The sequence below is a fragment of the Rhinatrema bivittatum genome, chromosome 8, assembly GCF_901001135.1.
Source record: "Rhinatrema bivittatum chromosome 8, aRhiBiv1.1, whole genome shotgun sequence".
In the NCBI taxonomy this organism is placed as follows: Eukaryota; Metazoa; Chordata; class Amphibia; order Gymnophiona; family Rhinatrematidae; genus Rhinatrema; species Rhinatrema bivittatum.
Genome location: NC_042622.1, coordinates 202,143,315 through 202,166,114, shown reverse-complemented (window position 1 = coordinate 202,166,114; position 22,800 = coordinate 202,143,315). Strand labels below are relative to the sequence as shown.

The 22,800-nt window shown below is 45.9% G+C and overlaps 1 protein-coding gene across 2 annotated transcripts in view; it reads right to left on the bottom strand.

Moving 5' to 3' along the window:
- Positions 1 to 22,800, bottom strand: part of COL26A1 (collagen type XXVI alpha 1 chain) — a 421,072-nt gene that overhangs the window by 16,231 nt on the left and 382,041 nt on the right. For both annotated transcript variants that reach the window (XM_029613263.1, XM_029613264.1), the window contains exons 10-13: positions 22,392 to 22,435; positions 20,036 to 20,089; positions 17,364 to 17,408; positions 6,023 to 6,067 (exon numbers count right to left, since the gene is read on the bottom strand). In XM_029613263.1, the coding sequence (XP_029469123.1) occupies positions 6,023 to 6,067; positions 17,364 to 17,408; positions 20,036 to 20,089; positions 22,392 to 22,435 (188 nt within the window). The remainder of the gene's footprint in view (positions 1 to 6,022; positions 6,068 to 17,363; positions 17,409 to 20,035; positions 20,090 to 22,391; positions 22,436 to 22,800) is intronic.

The window sequence follows — 22,800 nt, the reverse complement described above, 5'->3', positions numbered from 1 at the left end:
TGCTTTGGATATATTTAAAAAAGTTTTTATTATGAGTTTTTGCCTCTATGGCCAACTTCATTTCAAATTCTCTCTTCGCTTGTTTTATCAATGTTTTACACTTAACTTGACAATGCTTATGTTTTATCCTATTTTCTTCAGATGGATCTTTCTTCCAATTTTTGAAGGATGATTTTTTGGCTAAAATAGCCTCTTTCACCTCACCTTTTAACCATGACGGTAATCGTTTTGCCTTCCTTCCTCCTTTCTTAATGCGTGGAATACATATGGACTGCGCCTCTAGGATTGTATTTTTAAACAATGTCCAAGCCTGTTGAACACTTTTAACCTTTGCAGCTGCACCTTTCAGTTTTTTTCTGACTATTTTCCTCATTTTATCAAAGTTTCCCTTTTGAAAGTTTAGTGTTAGAGCTGCAGATTTACTTATTGTCCCCCTACCAGTTATTAGTTTAAATTTGATCATGTTATGATCACTGTTGCCAAGTGGCCCCACCACCGTTACCTCTCTCACCAAATCCTGTGTTCCACTAAGAATTAAATCTAAAATAGCTCCCTCTCTTGTTGGTTCCTGAACCAATTGCTCCATGAAACAATCATTTATTACATCCAGGAACTTTATATCTCTAGCAAGTCCTGATGTTACATTTACCCAGTCAATATTGGGGTAATTGAAATCTCCCATTATTATTGCACTGCCAAATTGGTTTGCTTCCCTGATTTCTCTTAGCATTTCATCATCTGTCTGACCATTTTGTCCAGGTGGACGGTAGTATACTCCTATCACTATACTCTTACCCAACACACATGGGATTTCTACCCATATAGATTCTACTGAGCATTTAGTCTCTTGTATGATCTTTAGCCTGTTGGACTCTATACCCTCCCGGACATAAAGTGCCACACCCCCACCAAGTTGATCCTCCCTATCATTGCGATATAATTTGTACCCTTATATAGCACTGTCCCATTGGTTATCCTCCTTCCACCAAGTTTCTGTGATGCCAATTATGTCAATCTCATCATTTGCTGCTATACACTCTAACTCTCCCATCTTACTTCTTAGACTTCTGGCATTGGCATATAGACATTTCAAAGTGTGTTTTTTGTTTGTTTTAACAACCTGCTTTTCAGTTGTTTGGGATAATTCGGAAATCATTAGTTTTGGTGATTTTTTACATATAGGCATATGGACTATATTTGCTTTTAATGGAACCTCTCTGTTGGGATGCCCTAACTCTCCTGTTTCATTAGTATCCTTCAAGGATACATTTCTCCGAACCATGCACTGCTGAGTGACTGTCGGCTTTCCCCTTTGTTCTAGTTTAAAAGCTGCTCTATCTCCTTTTTGAAAGTTAGTGCCAGCAGCTTGGTTCCACTCTGGTTAAGGTGGAGCCCATCCTTTCGGAAAAGTCTCCCCTTTCCCCAAAAGTTTCCCCAGTTCCTTACAAAGCTGAATCCCTCTTCCCTACACCATCGTCTCATCCACGCATTGAAACTCTGGAGCTCTGCCTGCCTCTGGGGTCCTGCACGTGGAACAGGAAGCATTTCAGAGAATGCCACCCTGGAGGTTCTGGATTTTAGCTTCCTACCTAATATCCTAAATTTGGCTTCCAGAACCTCTCTCCCACACTTTCCTATGTCGTTGGTGCCCACATGTACCACGACAGCCGGCTCCTCCCCAGCACTATCTATAATCCTATCTAGGTGGCGCGTGAGGTCTGCCACCTTCGCACCAGGCAGGCAAGTTACCAGGCGGTCCTCACGTCCACCAGCCACCCTGCTATCTACATTTCTAATAATTGAATCGCCAACTATGATGGCAGGCCTAACCCTTCCCTCCTGGGCAGTAGCCCTGGGAGACTTGTCCTCGGTGCGAGAGGACAATACATCACCTGGAGAGCAGGTCCTTGCTACAGGATCACTTCCTGCTACACCAGGGTGATGTTCTCCTACTGGGAGACCTTTCTGATCCAAGGCAGCACTAGGGCTGCCAGACTGGATTTGGGACTTGACTACTATGTCCCTGAAGGTCTCGTCAATGTACCTCTCTGTCTCCCTCAGCTCCTCCAAGTCTGCTACTCTAGCCTCCAGAGATCGGACTCGTTCCCTGAGAGCCAGGAGCTCTTTGCACCGGGTGCACACATACAATCTCTCACCGGCAGGTAAAAAATCATACATGTGACACTCAATGCAAAAGCTTAATGGCTAGGAGCTCTTTGTCTCCAATTGAGTAGTTATGTTCAGCTGGAGAGAATTTCCTAGAAAAGTAGGAGCATGGGTGAGATGTTCCCGATGTGTCATTTTGGCTGAGCACAGCTCCTACTCTAACAACGGAGGCGTCTACTTCTACCATAAATGGACGTCTAGGATCCGGATGCCGAAGGCAAGGTTTCTGCAGGAAGGACTTCTTGAGGTCCCGGAAAGCTTCTTCAGCTTCCACAGGCCTTGCCTTGATGTCCGCTCTCTTAGAAGTTAAAGCAGTGAGGGGAGCAGCCAGTTTGGAAAAGTTCCGGATAAAACTACGATAGTAGTTGGCAAACCCCAGGAAGCATTGGAGCGCATGTAACCCAGTAGGCTGCGGCCATTCTTGGATACATTTTAACTTGGAAGGATCCATTTGAAAGCCCAGATTGTAAATAATGTACACCAAGAAGGTCAGAGATTCTTTTTCGAAGACGCATTTTTCAACCTTGGCAAAGAGTCTATTCTCTCTTAAACGTTGCAAAACTTGTAAAACATGTTGTCGATGCATCTGTAAATCCCGAGAGAAAATTAATATGTCGTCCAAGTAGACTACCACGCATACATAGAGCAAGTCTCGAAATATTTCATTAACGAAGTGCTGGAAGACTGCAGGAGCATTAGTTAGACCGAACGGCATGACGAGGTATTCATAATGGCCATCCCTGGTGTTAAAAGCCATCTTCTACTCGTCGCCCTCTCGTATCCTGATCAAATTGTATGCACCTCGTAGGTCCAATTTTGAGAACACCCTGGCTCCCTGTAAGTGATCAAAGAGTTCGGCTATTAATGGCAATGGATAGCGATCCTTGATAGTAATAGCATTAAGCCCCCGAAAATCGATACAGGGTCGCAAAGTCTCGTCCTTTTTCCCGACAAAGAAAAAACCAGCCCTGGCTGGGGATTTAGATTGTCTGATAAATCCTTTCTTGAGATTGTCCTGAATATACTCAGCCATAGCCTGCGTCTCTGGGACAGATAAGGGATAAACTCTTCCATGAGGCGGAGTGGTTCCAGGGACTAAATTAATGGCACAGTCAAATTCTCAAGGCGGAGGCAAAATGTCCGCAGCTTTCTTGGAAAATACATCTGCAAACTGACTGTAGTGAGCTGGCAATCCCTCTAGGATAGAGGTGCACAAATAGCTACAGGAAGAGGTTGTTCCTTTAAGGCAGGTTTTGTGGCATGCAGCACCCCAATGAGTTAATTTCAAAGATGTCCAGTCGAATTGTGGGTTATGGCGTTGCAACCAGGGAATACCGAGAACGACTGGATGGATAGCTTTCTGGATGACATATAGAGAGATTTGTTCCGTGTGGTTAGGTGCAATAAAACAATCCAGGGGAACCGTTTGGTGTGTAATTCTTCCTGGTAAGGGGTCTGCGTGGATAGAAGAGATAGTCAGCGGTCTTGGGCATGGACGGATAGGAATAAGCAATTGTTTCACAATATCTTGCAAGATGAAATTTCCTCTGGCTCCAGAATCTACTAGAGCCAGCGTGGTGAATTCCTGACCTCCTAGGTAAAAGGTAACTGGCAATGAAAGTGGAGGGGCTGGTGAAGTGATGCCTAGGGTTATTCCCCCGAAGGTCCCTAAACTTTGTAATTTCCCAGGACGTAAAGGACAGCCAGCAATGAAATGACTCGAACTTCCACAATATAGGCAAAGGCTGGCCTTGCGACGCCTTTGTCGCTCTTCTGGGGAGAGAGGACCACGTCCTAACTGCCTAGGGTTTTCCATAGCTCCTTCAGAGAAGGATGAAGTATGGGGAACTGGAGAAGAAGAAGCGTGTGGAGAACAAGGGGCTGTCCTATGCCCGCTCAAATCCAGAGTCTCACGAACCCTTTCTTGCAGATGGCGGTTAATCGTAGTTGCCAGTTCAATGAGGGCGTTCAATGAAGAAGGGAGTTCCCGAGCTGCCAGCTCGTCCTTAATTTTAGCGGATAGTCTTTCAAGAAAGATGGTCCGAAGAATGCATTCCTCCCAATGAAGTTCAGAGGCTAAAGTTCTGAATTCAATCGTATAGTCAGTCAGCGTACATCCTACTTGATGGATATGAAGCAGATCGGCCCCCGCGGCTGCCTCTTTACCGGGTTCCTCAAACACAGTTTTGAATAACTCCGAAAAATGAGGAAAATCCTGTAGAACTGGATCTGAATGATGCCACAGTGGAGAGGCACAAGCCAATGCCTTGCCTTCTAACAGGGACAAGATGTAAGTTGTCTTCGTCAAATCATCTGGAAAGAGATTAGTTTGAAGACGGAAGTGCATGTTGCATTGGTCGAGAAACCCCAGACACAAATGAGGTTCGCTGCAGTAACGTGCCGGGTGCCGGTAGAGGAATTACCGGACAGGGGTATGTCAGTATTACAGATGCTGTGGGTGTTGGTGGAGGACTGGTTTGAGCCACGACCACTGCCTCCAGGTGAGCGTGGAGTTGACCGATGGAAAAAGCCAAGGACTCCGATATCCGCTGTTGCTCCAACATCCTTTGGGTGAGACCTGGATGGACTTGCAAATCAGAGGCCTCTACCGGGTCCATGACCTTGGTATTCTGTTATGGATCTGGCAGTGAACCCTTGGTCTGAGGTAGAGTTAGCGCTACCTAGGAGAGTAAACTCTCTAGGTCCCTACCATCGGAAGGTGAGGCCTGGTGATGTAGACGTGGAAATGAAGACTTCACCCTGGAAGCTCGTGATTCCCCCAGGAGGTGCCCATAGGAACCCGGCCGCTGGGACTTAGGAGACTCCCTGGAGACCGAAGAAGATCTGGATGCAGGCGCCTCCTGCAGGTCGTATAGTCCAGATGGCTGGCGCCTCCAGCAGGTCGAAGTTGATTCAAGTGTAGCTCTTCGGAGAAAAGTCCGAAGTCGGACTGAGGGACTAAACCAGGAGACTGGTCAGAAGCCGGTCCAGGGGTCGAAGCCAGAGAATGGTCGGAAGCCGGTCCAGGGGTCGAAGCCAGAGAATGGTCGGAAGCCGGTCCAGGAGTCGAAGCCAGAGGATGGTCGAAGCCAGAGAATGGTCGGAAGCTGGTCCAGGAGTCGAAGCCAGAGGATGGTCGGAAGCCAGTCCAGAGGTCGAAGCCAGAGGATGGTTGGAAGCCGGTCCAGGAGTCGAAGCCAGAGGATGGTCGGAAGCCGGTCCAGGGGTCGAAGCCAGAGAATGGTCGGAAGCCGGTCTAGGAGTCGAAGCCAGAAGAAATCCGTCCAACAAGGGGAAAACCAGGAACAAAGACCAAGACGAACAGGAACCAGACAAGCATGCTGCGGACCAAGAACTCAAGGCACAGGACCAAGAGCCAAGATACCAAGGCAAGATCTGAGGAGCAGACCTTGCCTTAAATACAGGGCACCAGGAAGAAGTCCCGAAGATGAGCCATGACCATTTCCTGTCATGGCCCCTTTAAATCACATCAGCAGCCGCGCGCGCGGCTCTAGGAGGCCCGGTGGGGGCGGAGTCGGCTGAATGGTGGCCATCTTGGATTCGGCATGCCGCGAAGAAAATCTCAGCGATGGCTTCCTGGGATGGCTGCCGGCTCCTGCAGCTGTCTCAGGAAGGGCCTGACACCGCGGGTGAGTGGCCGGTCCCAGTTGCGGACTGCTGCGGCCGGCGGCCGTAACAGTCCCATCCCTATCCATCCATCCATCCATCATCTACTTTAAGATGTGGCCACCACCACAATGGGGGGTAAATCTTCTGGTTGGAACAGAATATTAGATGTAGACTAATACCACCATAAAATGTAAAAAAAAGTTAGAAACATTTGCCTTGATCTTACCTCCACTCCCTTGTCGCCTTCTTCACCCTTCCTGCCAGGTTCTCCCTAAGAGAAGTAGAAGAAAAGGATCGATGAGGATAAGCAAGTTAAAATTTATTACCCACATTATCCATGGTATGATCATGGAAAAGTGAGGGAAAGCTCTGTCATTGCAGTATGTCTGTACCATATCCTAGATGTCTCACTCTGTCATAATTTCAAGACTCGCCTTATACGTTTCATCCATGTCAAAAGACATCTGTTTATTGAGGAAGACACCAAAGGGAGAGAATAGAGACAAGACTAGAGAATGAGAAAAGAGAGAGCCATGTTGAGCCAGAAAAATCAAGCTAGAGAGGGCAAAGGTTGGAAAAATTACCTAATCAGTGTAAAATAATCCCGAGACACAATTCCAAGCATCATAACTGGACGTATTTCCCACAGAAAGACTTTACAGGTAGAGTGCGCTGGATTTATATATTTTATTTATTTATTTACTTATTTATTATTTTATTTTATTATTTTATTTTATTTTTGAGTCACAATTTATTTAATTTTTGCTCTCGGTTTGCTGCTGTGCCTTAATTCCAATTGTTTCAAATGTTCAATGGTTTTAAATGTTTAATGACTATGTTCATTGTTTAATGTATCACCTCATAGCGAAAGTTCAGTTCTTTTGTAAACCGGTGTTATCTATATTCTTTATAGGAATATCGGTATATAAAAAATTCAAATAAATAAATAAATAAATTTAACTGATTGATTTATCTGGCACACAATTTTGAGTTAATTTCCTTTGAGTTGTCACTGTAAACCGATATGATGTCTCCATGAATATCGGTATAGAAAAAGCTGTTAAATAAATAAATAATTCCTTTCTTTGCAGGACATGTCCTCTAGCCGGCCCAGAAACTTTGCATTGGGTCCTTAGATTTTGTGATAACAAAATATGCTTGCAGGTATCAGGAAGTTGCCTGTTTTAAGCATAGATTACTAGAAATGTTTGTCTGATTTCCTTATAAAACCGCCTTCTAACAGCTCCCACTTTCAGTTAGTAAAAATGTTATATATTTTATTATATGTACATTTTTTAGGGGGAGAGGAGAAGAGATGCATTGTGCATGAGGGAGTGTTTGTGGGAAAAGCTGGCCGCCATAGCATGCCTATGGGCTCTGGTCCTGTATCTAGCAACGCTTCTGCCAAGGTCCTTGTTCAGCATTGAGTACATATAGTTGGGATTACTTTTCCCTTTGTGCACCATTTCACACTTGTCCACATTAAATTTCATCTGCCATTTAGATGTTCCATTCCACAGTCTCACACGATTCTCCTGCTGTTGCTCAGAGTCCACTCATGTTTTTTTTTTAAAGTTTCTATTAAGTGATATGCAATGACTTGCCAGATGAGAAATAGTAAAAATGATATAATCGATCCAAAGCTCAAAAAGGCACATCTGACGAACGAGAATAAATTACATCATTCATTTTAAGGCGCTGTGCCATCCAAGTAGCAATGTAGAGATGAGTTCCGGAATACAAAAAACTTTGCCTGCACCCAATGGATATAAGGAACCCAAATATAAGTTTATACGTTTTTTGATTTTATTGGAATATTTCACCGATAAAATCAAAAAACTTATAAACAACTCCACCAACTGCACCAACACACACACAGAAACCCCAAATTTGTCTCTGAAAATGACAACAACCTGGCCGACCTCGCCTCCTCACTGGAAATCCAAAAAATAATCAAAAATATGAATCCAGCAAACCACCCCATCAATAGTATCCCCATTCAAACAATTAAATTGATTGAAAACCCAATAACCAAAACAATAACAGACATAGTTAACCTCTCAGTCACTGAAGAGAAATACCCTGAATGCTTAAAATCAGCAATCATTAAACCATTAATAAAAAAGAACAACCTAGACCCAGATAACATTCAAAACTACCGACCTATATCCAACTTACCTTTCATTGCAAAAATCATAGAAAAAAATCATCCACTCTCAACTCTCTGACTACCTTGAAATAAACAACATACTTCACCCCTCTCAATTTGAATTCAGGAAAAACTTAAGCACGGAATCACTATTCCTTTCACTAATTGACACAGTACTTAGAGGATTCGACAAAGGACAAAGTTACCTATTAATCCTCCTGGATCTATCAGCTGCTGTTGATACAGTCAACCATTCCATCCTCCTCGACAGACTATCTGAAATAGGAGTCATGGGTAATACCCTACAATGGTTCTCATCATATCTAACACACAGAAATTTCCAAGTAATGTTCAAAAATCTCTCAAATAAAGTAAACCTCAACACAGGAGTTCCACAAGGATCTTCCCTATCAGCAACACTCTTCAACATATATCTTCTCCCAATTTGTCACACAGTAGAACGCCTTGGCCTGACCCAATTCCTATACGCGGATGATATACAAATACTGGTCCCTATACAGAATACGCTGGAAGAAACATACAAAAGAACAACCATCTATCTCACAGAAATCAAATAGCGTCTAATCGACCTAAAACTCATGATAAACATAGATAAAACAGAAATAATCATCCTAGACAAAAAAAACCATCAACTCTCCCATGTAACCACTCAAAATGGAAAACCCCAAAACATTAATCTCTCCAGTCACCCATGCTCGAAACCTAGGAATCACCAGCGACAACGGACTATCTTTCAAAATCCACATAACTAACAAGATAAAGGAAGGATACCACAAACTACTCACACTCAGACGTCTTAAACCCTTCCTCGCACAGGATAGAAACATATAACATAGAAACATAGAAATGACGGCAGAAGAAGACCAAATGGCCCATCTAGTCTGCCCAGCAAGCTTCACACATATTTTCTCTCATACTTATCTGTTTCTCTTAGCTCTTGGTTCTATTTCCCTTCCATCCCCACCTTTAATGTAGAGAGCAGTGATGGAGCTGCATCCAAGTGAAATATCTAGCTTGATTCGTTAGGGGTAGTAGCAGCCGCAATAAGCAAGCTGCACCCATGCTTATTTGTTTTACCCAGACTATGTTATTAGCCCTTATTGGTTGTTTTTCTTCTCCCCTGCCGTTGAAGCAGGGAGCTATGCTGGATATGCGTGACGTATAAGTCTTCTCCCATGCTGTTGAAGCAGAGAGCCATGCTGGATGTGCATCGAAAGTGAAGTATCAGGCACATTTGGTTTGGGGTAGTAACCGCCGTAACAAGCCAGCTACTCCCCGCTTTGTGAGTGCGAACCCTCTTTTCTTCTCCCCTGCCGTTGAAGCAGAGAGCTCTGCTGGATGTGTGAAGTATCAGTTTTTCTTCTCCCCTGCCGCTGAATCAGAGAACTTTGCTGAATATGCATTGAAAGTGAAGTATCAGGCTTATTTGATTTGGGGTAGTAACCGCCGTAACAAGCCAGCTACTCCCCTCTTTGTGAGTGTGAATCCTTTTTTCCACATTTCCTCTTGCTGTTGAAGCTTAGAGCGATGTTGGAGTCACCGTAAGCCTGTGTATGTTTATTTAATAAGGGTATTGACTCCAGGCAGTAGCCATCATTCTGGCGAGTCACCCACTCTTCATTGGCAGCCTCTTGACTTTATGGATCCACAGTGTTTATCCCACGCCCCTTTGAAGTCCTTCACAGTTCTGGTCTTCACCACATCCTCCGGAAGGGCATTCCAGGCATCCACCACCCTCTCCGTGAAGAAATACTTCCTGACATTGGTTCTGAATCTTCCTCCCTGGAGCTTCAAATCGTGACCCCTGGTTCTGCTGATTTTTTTCCTTCGGAAAAGGTTTGTCGTTGTCTTTTGATCATTAACACCTTTCAAGTATCTGAAAGTCTGTATCATATCACCTCTGCTCCTCCTTTCCTCCAGGGTGTACATATTTAGATTCTTCAATCTCTCCTCGTACGTCATCCGATGAAGATCCTCCACCTTCCTGGTCGCCCTTCTCTGTACCGCCTCCATCTTGTCTTTGTCTTTTTGAAGGTACGGTCTCCAGAACTGAACACAGTACTCCAGGTGAGGCCTCACCAAGGACCTGTACAAGGGAATAATCACTTCCCTTTTCTTACTCGATATTCCTCTCTCTATGCAGCCCAGCATTCTTCTGGCTTTAGCTATTGCCTTGTTGCATTGTTTCGCTGACTTCAGATCATTAGACACCATCACCCCAAGGTCCCTCTCCTGCTCCGTGCACATCAGCCTTTCCCCCCCCATCGAATACAGTTCATTCGGATTTCCACTCCCCATATGCATGACTTTGCACTTCTTGGCATTGAATCTCAGCTGCCATATCTTCGACCACTCTTCCAGTTTCCTTAGATCCCGTCTCATTCTCTCCACTCCTTCCGGCGTGTCCACTCTGTTGCAGATCTTAGTGTCATCCGCAAAAAGACAAACCTTACCTTCTATCCCGTCCGCAATGTCGCTCACAAAGATATTGAACAGGACCGGTCCCAACACCGATCCTTGCGGTACACCACTTAAAACCGCTCTCTCTTCAGAGAAGGTTCCATTTACCATCACACATTGTCTTCTGTCCGTCAACCAATTTGCAATCCAGGTCACCACCTCGGCACTCACTCCCAAGCTTCTCGTTTTATTCACCAGTCTCCTGTGCGGAACCAAAAAAAGCTTTGCTGAAATCCAAGTATATGATATCGAGTGCTCTTCCTCTATCCAATTCCTTGGTTACCCAGTCAAAAAAGTCAATCAGATTTGTCTGACAGGATCTTCCTCTGGTGAATCCATGCTGCCTCTGGTCCATCAATTCTCCGGACTGTAGATAGTTCACTATTCTCTCTTTCAACAGTGACTCCAGTACTTTTCCCACCACTGAAGTGAGGCTAACTGGTCTGTAGTTACCAGCCTCCTCTCTGTTCCCACTCTTGTGAAGAGGGACCACCACCGCTCTTCTCCAATCACTTGGCACCACTCCCGTTTCTAGGGATCTATTTTAGATGATTTATTTATTTATTTATTTATTTATTTATTTATTTATTTAGGATGATTTTAGAGCAGTCCTGCAGCTTCTCATCTTCTCCAACCTAGATTACTGCAATGCCCTACTGCTTGGCCTACTACTCGCAACCATCTGTCCACTCCAGATCCTACAGAACACAGCCGCCAGAATTCTAACAGGAACAAAAAACATGAGCACATTACACCAACCCTCATCTCACTACACTGGCTCCCAATAAAATACTGAATAGATTACAAAGTACTAACAATCCTGCATAAAATAATCATAGGTCATCAAAACAACTGGCTAAGCAAATCCATCGAAATCCACGCTCCAAAATGGAACCTTTGCTCAACGAATAAAGGCCTTCTCAAAATCCCTCATGCCAAAACCACAAAACTGAACACAACCCATGAGAGAGCCATATCAATCGCCAGCTCCACATTATGGAACTCAATACCTATCGAAATAAGAACTCAACCAAACACTAAAACATTCAAAAAAGAGCTGAAAACCTAGATGTTCACCAGAGCCTACTCTAATTCACTAAATCAACCGCACTACCAGACACCCATGCAACCCAACACCAAGAAGAAATCTCCATCCCTCGATCAACAAAATAACATCCAACTATTGAATACCTAAGACTCTGTGCAAATGACCTCACATCATATATCCAACAACCTCTTAATTATACCTTGAACCTTAAAACCCCTGCTGTTACCAACCTAAGGGGTAGATATTCAAACCGCGCGAATTGGCGTACTTTTGCTGGCGCATCAGGTGCCAGCAAAAGTACGCGGGATTTTAGTAGATACGCACGTAGCCGCGCGTATCTGCTAAAATCCTGGATCGGTGCATGCAAGGCTATCGATTCTGTATAGCCGGTGCGCGCCGAGCCGCGCAGCCTACCCCCGTTCCCTCCGAGGCCGCTCCGAAATCGGAGCGGCCTCGGAGGGAACTTTCTTTTGCCCTCCCCTCACCTTCCCCTCCCTAACCCACCCGCCCGGCCCTGTCTAAACCCCGCCCTTACCTTTGTCGGGGGATTTACGCCTCCCGGAGGGAGACGTAAATCCCTGCGCGCCAGCGGGCCGCTAGCGCGCCGGGACGCAACCTGGGGGCGGGTACGGAGGGCGCGGCCACGCCCCCGGACCGCCCCGGGCCGTAACCACGCCCCCGGGCCCGCCCACAAAACGCTGCCGACACGCCCCCAAAACGCCACGCCGACCGGGCCCATCCCCGACATGCCCCCCTCGCCAAACCCCGGGACTTACGCGAGTCCTGGGGTCTGCGCGCGCCGGTAGGCCTATTGAACATAGGCGCACCGGCGCGCAGGGCCCTGCTCGCCTAAATCCGCCCAGATTTAGGCGGATTTAGGCGAGCAGGGCTCTGAAAATCTGCCCCTAAATGTATAACTCACCCAAACCATACACCTTTCCTTTCAGCCTTATTCACTAACCCTTTGTACGCCTTAATAGAACATGTTGTATGTAATAACTAACACTCAAACCCCGAAATTGTAATCCGATAGCAAGACAATCTGTTGTGATGATGTTCATCTAACCTTCTTTTTAAGATTACTATAAACCGTTCTGATGGCTAAACCAAAACATGTTAAATAAATAATAAAATAAATAAATTAATAAATAAATAAAATACCCCAGTTTTAGCAAAGCCAAATGATACCACTGTTAGAAAAAAAAAAAAAAGTCTTATTTTGTAATGGAATGGTTCCATATCATGGGTACATTAGAACAGAAATCCCATAACTGATAGGTAATAAATTCCACGGTATAAACTTCCCATGGCAGATACAACCAACCAATCAGAGAACCAACCTCCATTAGCAAGCAACATTTTGCCGGGCTGCTACAAACAAATGACTAGCCAGACCAATACATCCCTGCGGCTCGTCCAAGAGTATGATTAAAGGATCCAAAGACAATTTAATACCTGTAAAGTGATATATCCAAGAAAGTATCTCAGCTAAGTGTGTTTTAGGGCAAGTCCACCAAATATGGAAAAAAGTACCTTTTTCTCCACAATCACGCCAACACTTATCATGACTCATTAGACTCATTGGGGTCCATTTTCAGCTGCAATGCGGCTCAGCTAGTTAGCCGGATAAACATATCCGGCTAACTAGCAGAGTATATTCAGCGTCGCGGTCATGCTGTTGAATATATCCGGGAATCTTAAAGTTAAGCCGATTATGTCTAACTAGCTAACTTTCAAACAGCCCTACAACCCAATCAGATTTAGCAGCATAGGTTGACTCTAGTTGCCAGGTAGCCAACCAGAGTCAACCTATGCTGCTAAATCTGATTGGGTTGTAGGGCTGTTTGAAAAGTTATCCGTCTAAATGGCTTTTGAATATCAACCTAATCTTTTTTAATCTATCTGGTATATAATACCACTGGTACCCATTTTCCTGTGTGGAAACTGAATTTCCACATTGAGTTTCCCCTTTTAATTCCACAAAACCTTTTTCCCCAACTCAAATCCACAGTCCCCTCCCAGAATATCTTCCCTCTTCCTCTTTATTTTCTTAGTTGCATCATCTTGCAACAGCAGGAGGCTTTACAGATTAGAAAAAAGGTCTTTTCCCATCGATAGCAGGGCTGAATTAGCCATGCTGTCATGGGATCTGTCAATCAGGCCCGGGAGGCGGAGCTTGTCAAAGCAGAGAACAGAGCTTTGCTCTCTGCGGCTGCGCGTGTGTTCCCGCGCAGGAAAGTAACGGCATCTCCTCAGTCTGTTTTTTCCGCGAGCGGGATCGCAAGCGGAGCTGTTCTTCTCCTCAGCGTTAACGTAATAAACATGTCAAAATTGGGATTTAAACCCTGTCATTGCGGCAAAGTAATGTCGGTCACGGACGGCCATGACTGATGTTACTGATGCCTAGGACCAGATCACAATTGGGAAGATTGTGAATTTTGCTCAAAGATGTCACCCAGAGTACTGAAGCAAAGGGCCTACAGGCTTCAGGAGCTTTTTGCCTCAACGGAACCATCGGAGGCTCATTCATCGCCTGGCCCGCCGACTTCATCGGCTCCCTCGAAAAAGAGAGCATCTTCGTCGGATCCTCAATCCTCCACTCTTGGAGGTAAGGAGATGTCAAAACAACAAAGGCCAATGGATTGTCAAAAATCCACAGAGCCAGAAGCGCCGCAACAGGACATATTGGCGCCAAAAACCTCAGCCCCTACACCTTCTGCGCCTAAGGCGCTGTATGCGCATAAAAAAGTATTGGCGCATAATACTTTGGCGCCTGGAGAGGGATTGGCGCACAACACTTCTATGCGCATGGCGCCGACGACACTTCTGCGTACGACGCTGAAGAACCCTGTGTGCACGGCGCAGAAGAATGCTGCGTGCAGGGCAAATGTGCGCACGGCGCCGTCGACATCTGTGCATACGACACCGACATCACCTGCGTGCTCGACACCAATTGTGTCTATGTGCACGGCGCTGAAGACATCGGCACCGATAATCCTTGCGCACACGGAAACAGAAGGATATGCGCACAAGTCTACATCCGCGCATAAATCTAAATCCGCGCATAAGGGACATGATCACTCATCTCATGTACTACAGAATGAGTTGAAACGATGACGTTACCCTTCACAAGGGTCTTCTTCAGCTTCTCCACCAATAACTTCACCTCGTTCAGGTACTTCCCTTTCTTCGAGAGCTGATTCCAAAGAATTTACAATAAAACGTAGGAAACGATCACCGTCTTCACGTAGAAGTCATACAGACCCGTCGTCTCACTATTATCATAAGCACTAACGACACTCTCACCATAGAAAGTTGGCAAAGAGGAGTGCTACATGGGAAATAAGCCCTTCGACTTCTAAATCATCTCATATACCACCTTCCAATACCTTCTCACATAGAGAGGTAATACAGGTTGTTTCCTCTAACACAGATTCAGAGGATTCGAGGAACATAACAGGCGATAAAATACAAAACGACCGTAAGGTATCTAATACTTCACCTCAGAATACTCCAATGCACCCTAAAGCAGGTGTCTCACGGGAACCAGATGGTTGTACAACAATGCCCCCTCGTACAAAAGAGGCATTTTATCAATTGTCTCAATCTTTAGCAGGTTTTTATGAAACTCTTCAGTCATTGTTCAAAATGACTAATATTGCTGCTGACACTTCTCCGGAACACAAGACGCAGATTAATAGAGAACCGTCGGTGGAGCCGCCGACATCTCCCATAACAAACTGACCAGCCTCGCCAAATCATACACAGGATACATCTTTTGATTCTCCTTCACACACAAACCCAGGTTTCTTTTCTCTCTCTCTCTCTCTCACACACACACACACACACACAATCAGGCTCCCATTCTCACCCATATATATATACACATTCAAGCTCCCATTCTCACATACACACACACACACACACACACCCAGGCTCCCATTCTCACCCACTCATACACATTCAAGCCCACGCACAGCTTCCGCTTCCTCCCCCTCCCAAGCAGGAAGATCAGTTGGCCTCTCCTGCTGCCACCGGCCTCCTGCTATCTTTGGGCTGTACGGCCCGCCAATCTTCCTGCTTGGGGGGGGAGGGGGAGGAAGCGGAAGCTGGGCAGCTGCCCACCCAGGCCCACCTGTGGCTACGCCACTGTTCCGATGTAACCTGTTTTTCTGTCCACCCTTGTTTTAACTACTTTGATTACTTTGTGTCGTATGTACATTTGATCACCTCCATGTTTTGTTCCCTTTTCCACATCAATAATGAATGTGTTAAACAACACTGGCCCCAGTATGGATCCCTGAAGCACCTAGGGTACCTATGATCTTTGTATGAGATTACCAGACTTCCCTGAATTCCAGGGACTGTCCTTGGATTCAGAGGTTATCACTGGAAGTCTTTTGTTCCTGACCTCTTTTCTCCAGTCGGATGTAAGCAATCAGTGTAATGGGGGCCCATGAAGCTCTTCATCTTTCCCAGACTCAAGAAGAATGTGGCCAATCAGTGCAGGGTTGGGAATTGTCTGTCTGTCTGTCTCTTTCTCCCTTGGAAGGACTGCTTCCTGCTGCTGATGCCGCTTCCCCTACCACTCCGTGCTACTTACTGTCTGCTGCCACCCTTCCTTCTGCCCCTTGCTGCTCACAAGTACCCTTGGTGCCATCCAGACCCCAAACTGTGCATGGGAGTTTTCCTTCTGAAATTCGCTTGCAGGCCCATGGGTATTGCCGATATTTAAAAAAACTGCCCCTTCTATGGAAAACCTTTGGACATGAGTAGGATAACCAAGATTTCTACCCTCATACAAAACTGTGTATTCTTGATCCCTTCCATAAATAGTAAATATTCTTTTTATAATGGTTCCACTTTATAACAAACCTTGGTTTTAACAAAACAGAAATCAGGTTACCTGAAGTCTATTTTATACAGTATTGGTTGTGGCAGTCTACAATAGCAACCCTTTTTATAACAAAGAGGTCGACTTCCAATCGACTGAAAATAAGAACCACTACGTCAGGGGTGGCCAACTCCACTCCTCAAGAGCCACAAACAGGTCTGGTTTCCAGGATATCGTCAATGAATATGCATGGATCGATCTGCATGCAGTGCCTTTCATTGTATGCAAACCGATCTCATGCATTTTCATTACTGATATCCTGAAAACCAGGCCTGTTTTTGTGGCTTTTGGGGACCGGAGTTGGCCGCCCCTGCACAGATCCCGGTTTCTGCAGCTACCAGAACAGGCAGAGAAGCCCACTGGACTCCCCCAGAGACAGAGGCTGCTCAGCTACATCCCACCCCCTCAAGCCGCTTGACCAACCCGCCATTTACCCGGGTTACATAGCTATCTCGCTGGGCAGATTGGTGTCTGAAAATTGCCCTCCCGTTCCATGGGTAGAAGTAGGCCTAGGGATCGACAACATGCATCCTATTACCGGCAGAAAGAGGAGGGCTTGAGGCAGGGCTAGGCTGGGATGAGGGGTAACAACAACGCCTGTTGTTTTGCATTTTCAAAACAATGTGTGTTATTTTGAAAGGAAAAAGTATCCGCAGGATATAAAAAAAGCAAGTGCAAATCTCTGCGGATACTTTTTGCTTCGGCCAATGTCAAAGGGAAAGCAATGCTCTCCCGCTGAGAGCTGGTGGAAACGCCGTGGGTAAGCACATCCACGGAGTCTGCAATTACATGGGCTCTTTCAAAAATTGCACCCCCCCTGCAGGCATGCATATCACGTCGCAATGCTGCTCTTCACTTTTGGCAGTCTGCGCCTGCAAGTTTGAAGGGCTGTCCTGACAGACTGAGGGGGATCGCCTAGGTCCTCCACAGTGCGGGGCAAATGCAAGTTCCGCACACCTCTTGCCACATGACTTGGAAAACAGAATTGCACTTACTGGTAAGCCCCGAGGGCCCTGCTCTCCTGCTCGACCTGGCTCCCCCTGTGAAGAATAGCATGGATGAATTTTCATGTAATAATCGTGCAGTTTTGCCTAAGAAAAGGCTAAATAAGAGGCTGATTTTCAAAGATTTCTATTTCTCTTTTAAATTAATACCCCGCTGTTTTCACAAAGACTGAGCGCAGGTTGCAAGCCCTACCATGGATGAATGGGTATCGAGCAAGCTGAATTGGAGGCCCCAGCAGGTCCTAGTTAATATTGCACAGGGACAGTGCCTGCGCTGCTTTTTTGCTGAACCCTTTTATCAGTTCTGGAGAGCAGTGGGGCTCAGACCGGTCCTCGGTGGCCAGGTTTCCGGGATATTCCCAATGAATATACATGAGCAATATTTGCATGCAATGGAGGCAGTGGGGAATTACAGGCTGGGCAAAGGACTAATTGAGGGCAATCTCAAAGCCATTTACCAGGTAAACTGGGGGAAAAAAAAATCCTGCCCTCACTCGACCCGGCTAAAAGTGTGCATTGGGTTTTGTTCAGGGGAGGTGCTCCTGGGGGGTGGGGTTACGGTGGGGCAGGGGGTTGGAAAATAACATGCACGGATTAGATCTACGCAAGTCCTTTTCCAGCAAAAATTCCACCTGCAGAAGAAGGAAATCCGTCCCCCCCCCCCCGCCTCCAGGCAAATTCCTAAGGGAGAGTATTCTCTGAAAATCAGGGACATGCAAACTGCCCCTATTGGAAGATAATTTTCAAACAGCCTGGCCAGCGGCGAGGTCTGCGCCTATGTTCCACATGCAGATTTTGCAGAGGAGTTTTGCGCGCAAGTTATCTTGAAAAATACTCAGGAAATTACCCCAAGCGCTCGCACGCACGCCTGCTCCATGGAAGGTGCATCCTGTGCAATGAGAAATGCGCACAAACTTTTCCAGACAGAAAAGTCCCAGGTCCAACCCCCCCAGAACGCGCGTAATCGGGTTCTGCGCATAGCTTCATGGGCACTGAGCCCCGGGCTACTCCGGTACAACCATTTCTGCACATAACGCCGGGCTTTATGCTGGTAAATGGCTTTGAAATTGACCCCGGTTAAGCTCCTGAGTTTGTAAGTCTTTCAGTTTTTCCCCTGATGTTTCTGTCTGCTCAGGGCCCGTGAAGCCTGCAGAACTTGTCCTCTCTCTTGGTTGCAAGACAGGAAAGAAGAACGCAGTAAGTATTATTTGGCAAACTCTGATACCGGAGCCCCACCACCGGGACATAAACGTTTGGCCTGCACCGCTTGCCTTCTTACGGAGATTATCCAAGTCCAGTAGTGCCCAAGTCCTCTCTGCTTGAGGAAGGGGCAAAGGCCTGCGGAGATTATCAGGGATAGGGGTTTTTTTTTCGAAGCAGCAGCCCTAGCAAAAATTGTTTTAGATAAACGAGTCCATGGTTAAAGCAAACACAACTGATGAGGGATTCCCCCCACCACTGCCCATTTTTCATTGCTATAGTGGGGCGTATCCGGCTCCTGCTACGAGGTCCCACTCCCCATTGTTGGGAATGTAAGCAGAGGGGGAGGACGAGGGGTGTGTGGGGGAGGCACTGTTGTGCTGAATCCTCCTCGGACCCCCAGGCAGGCCTCCTAACAGTACAAGTATCGTCTGAATGGGGCATGCACAGCTGAGGGGGCCCACCCGGGGCAGGAGGCCTAGAAAATCGAGGGGGCGTGGCCATAACATAGGCGCGCGCCTTTCATTCCAAGAAAAAGTGCACAGTAAGAGAAAGAAAACATCCCCCCCCCCAAAAAAAAAACTCCATGCGGTAGAAAAAAAGACTAAGAATGGAACGAAGGCAGCACGGAAACAGGCAGGTAGATGTTTAGAAAATTATAGCTAACACTGCTGCTTTAAATAAGTGACCTTTGATCATTTAAAAAAAAAAAATAAATAAATCTGTAAACATAGAGGACAATATTCCGTAGGCCGCTTAGTGGACAAGTTATCCGGCACAGGTTAGCCGGATAACTTGTCCGGTATATTCAGCAGGATAAACATCTTGCTGAATATACTTATTTAAAGTTATTCCGCTACATATTGCCGGGTAACTTTAACCCTAACCGGTCACTGGCTGAATCTGGCCGGTTAGACTTGAAGTTATGCAGCCTCGTGTGGCCGGATAGCTCGATACTTACCAGGACATCTTCAGAGACGTTAGGTCATTGCCTAAGTTACTCCTGCAAGCGGTCGGTGGGGGAGCAGTAAATTAACATTTTTTTTTGTAGCAGAGGGAGGGGGGAGGCCCGGGCCGGTGGCGATCGTACTATACAACTTGAAAAGATTTTTCTTAGCTTTTGCCCAGCATTTTTGGGAAACGGGGTAGTGACATGTGGTGAGAGGGGTGGGCATCAGGCCGGGAGGCCCGCAATTTGTTTGTGTTTGTTTCTTTTAGGCAGCGAGTTATCCGGCTAACTTAGCAGGATATACCCAATATTCGGCCAGGTGAGCCAGATAACTCAACCCCTCCCCGGAACGCCCCCTAAATACCCGGATACATTGGTATAATTTAGACGGCTAAGTGGCTGAATGTGCTACATTTGCCATTTCAAAGGATAACTTTTGAGTTAGCCGTCTAAAAATAAGGCTTTGTTGATTCGCATGCGCAAGAAATTTAGAACTCTATACAATTTTACTTACACCCTCGCCTCTGTCTCCTTTCAAACCCTTAGAGCCAGGAGGTCCTGGAATGCCCTATAGAACACAACAGTAAAACCAAATAACTGTTAAAACTAATTAGAGGTTTTGTACTCTGGGAGTTGAACAAGTTTTTTACAGAGCAAGTTGCATCATTTTAACATTTGTTCCAAAGGAAGGAATCTTCCCACTCTCCCCCCAATCATCTAATGTACCTTTTAGCCAACTGGACAAAACATGAGGAGAGAGGAGAATGCCCCAAGCACAGCGAGAAAGTGGGGAGGACCAAGGTCCAGCAGCCATTTTGTGCGCCTGCAAGGCAGCTTAGGCCTTTCTTTACTGTTGAAGTATGTGCTCTGTTTTACCCGGAGAGTTTTCCGGCGATGGGAGGCTCAGGGAGGTGTGAGCTAGGATAGTGATCATTACCAGAAGGGAATGGGCTTGGAGGTGGTATGTAGAGTGCTTCCACGGGCACTGTACGGAGCCTGCTTGAGGAGTTTTAGGCGTTCGTGCCAGGAGTTTGTGATGAGTTTAGGGCTAGCGTGTGGAAAGGCTTTTGGATTTGCTGAAAGAGCAGAGGGCGCTCCCTTCAGTACAGACTGGAGCGCCATAGAGGGGGATAAGGTCCTTCACGCTAGAGGAACACCATCCTATCTTGGGGAAGCCCACAGCCACAAAGGGCGCCTAAAGGAAGGAAAAGGCTGTACTGGGGACCTGAGAGGAAAGAGTTTTCTATGAGGCTTGTACCCAGGATGCATGAGAAGTGAGTAACTATCTGGAATCTGGGAAGCTGACTAAGAAGCTGTTTTTCTGGGTTTTGCTGATTTTTTTCTGCCTTCTTCTGGACTGTGATTGCTTTTGGACTTTAAATAAATTCTTTTTTTTTCTTGTTTTGTTTGTGCTTGGGTGTGGACTGCTTCGTTTTTTGTTGGTAAGTGACTCTTTTTGGTCATTATAGCTCTTGCTATCCTCCCACTGGCTGAATCTGGATCCAGGACTGCAGTCTGTTTTTTTCCACCCCTGCAGTGCCCGAAGGTGACACCCTATTGAAGGGGAGGCTACATAACCTTTTGGGGGCCAATTTTCAAACAGTTTAGGCTCCTAACTTTTGGAGTTAGGCTCCTAAATTGGCCCTTTTAAAATTTACTAGGGCTGAGTCCCTAAATTTAGGCTCCTACTAGGGACCTAAATTTAAGAGCCTAAAAAGTGGGGGCCTACAGGGACAGAATTAGGGCAGGGAAACAAAGTTAGGAGCTTAGCAATGATCGTCAGAACTAGGCACCTAGTAGTGGTCTAACCATTAAATCTCACCTCCTTTCCTGTAATAGCCCATGCTTTTTACAAAGGCAGGTGGGTGCTTGTAGCCCATATATATGGTAGCCACTTATCAAAGGAAAAAAAACCCCCGCACAGATTTCCTTTCGAAAATGAGCAGCCACAAAGTACAGGTGCTAAAAGTGCCTGCGTACGTTGCACCCGCTATTTGTGCAAGCGGCCACGCGGGGGACAAAATAGCGCACGCATGTTTGCAAATGGAAGGTGGGCGTGCTGTTTTCCCATCCCGTTCTGAGCGTGCCCCCCTTCCCAGCAAGGCCTGCTTTTAACCCGGCTAAAGGTACATGTAGTATGGAAGCTTGCCCATGCTGTTAGCTGAGCACAGGAGAGCAATATTCAAAGAGGCCAATTTCATCCTGGCGAATTATCTATCCAGAGGAATGACTTTGAAAGTTGGGCCCCCATGAGTACAGCGGCAACACAAATCAAACAAAAAATGCTTACATTCTACACAGTGAACATTAAATCAACTCTGCTACTGCCAAACTACTTGATAACACATGGATAAACGATAATGAAGATATATTTCACTGAATTCATATGAAATCTTTAATATCCGAGAGATCTACTTTAGACCTCTGAAAATATTATGAATTCTTATTTAGGTGGCACTAATGATAGGTTTTAAGCTGCGAATATCGATGTTGTCAGTCATGTGCAATGATCTCTGTAACCTGTGTGCACAGGTGGTGAAACAAGCGCACACCGTAAAACCCGGCACGCCCACAAAAAGAAAATTAGAATGGTGTTTCAAAGAACACTGCGCACAGATTTGCACACTGCTTCTAAAACATTGCACACAAGAACGTTTTGTGCACACAGCCTGCAAAAAGGCAGAGGGAACATTGGTCATGTGATTGTTTGTTCCGTTTTTGCTAACAGTTTTATTCCTTTATCTTTGACAATGTGACAATATGAGTAGTAAGGATTCAGAAATGCATCCAATAAAAAGAAAGCAAAAGAAGGTTCCTTTATCTCAAGCCCCTTCCTAACTTCCCAGGCAATGAAATTAATAAATATTTACCTGAGGTCCAGGTGGTCCTGTTGGCCCTGGTGGTCCAGGTAGTCCTGGCAAAAAAAAGTCATCATTAGAAAATATTCACAAGACCCTTTTGCATCTGTCACTTAGTTTATTGGATTGAAAAACTAAGAGGGCAATCAATACTCAGCCACTGGCCAGCTTGCAAAGTTAACCAGCCGGCAAATATATCCGGCTAATTAATAGGGCTATATTCAGTAGTGCGGTCATGCCGGCTATCTTAAAGGTAGCCGATTTTGTTTAATCAGCTAACTTTAGGACAGCCCTAAGGCCTGACCAGTGTTAGCCGCATTGGTTAAGCAGCTAACTCCGCTCCTCCTCAAAATGCCTCTTTCCGGCCCTCAGAATGCCCCCCTTCTTACCCGGCTAAATTGTAGCCGGGTAACTAATTAGA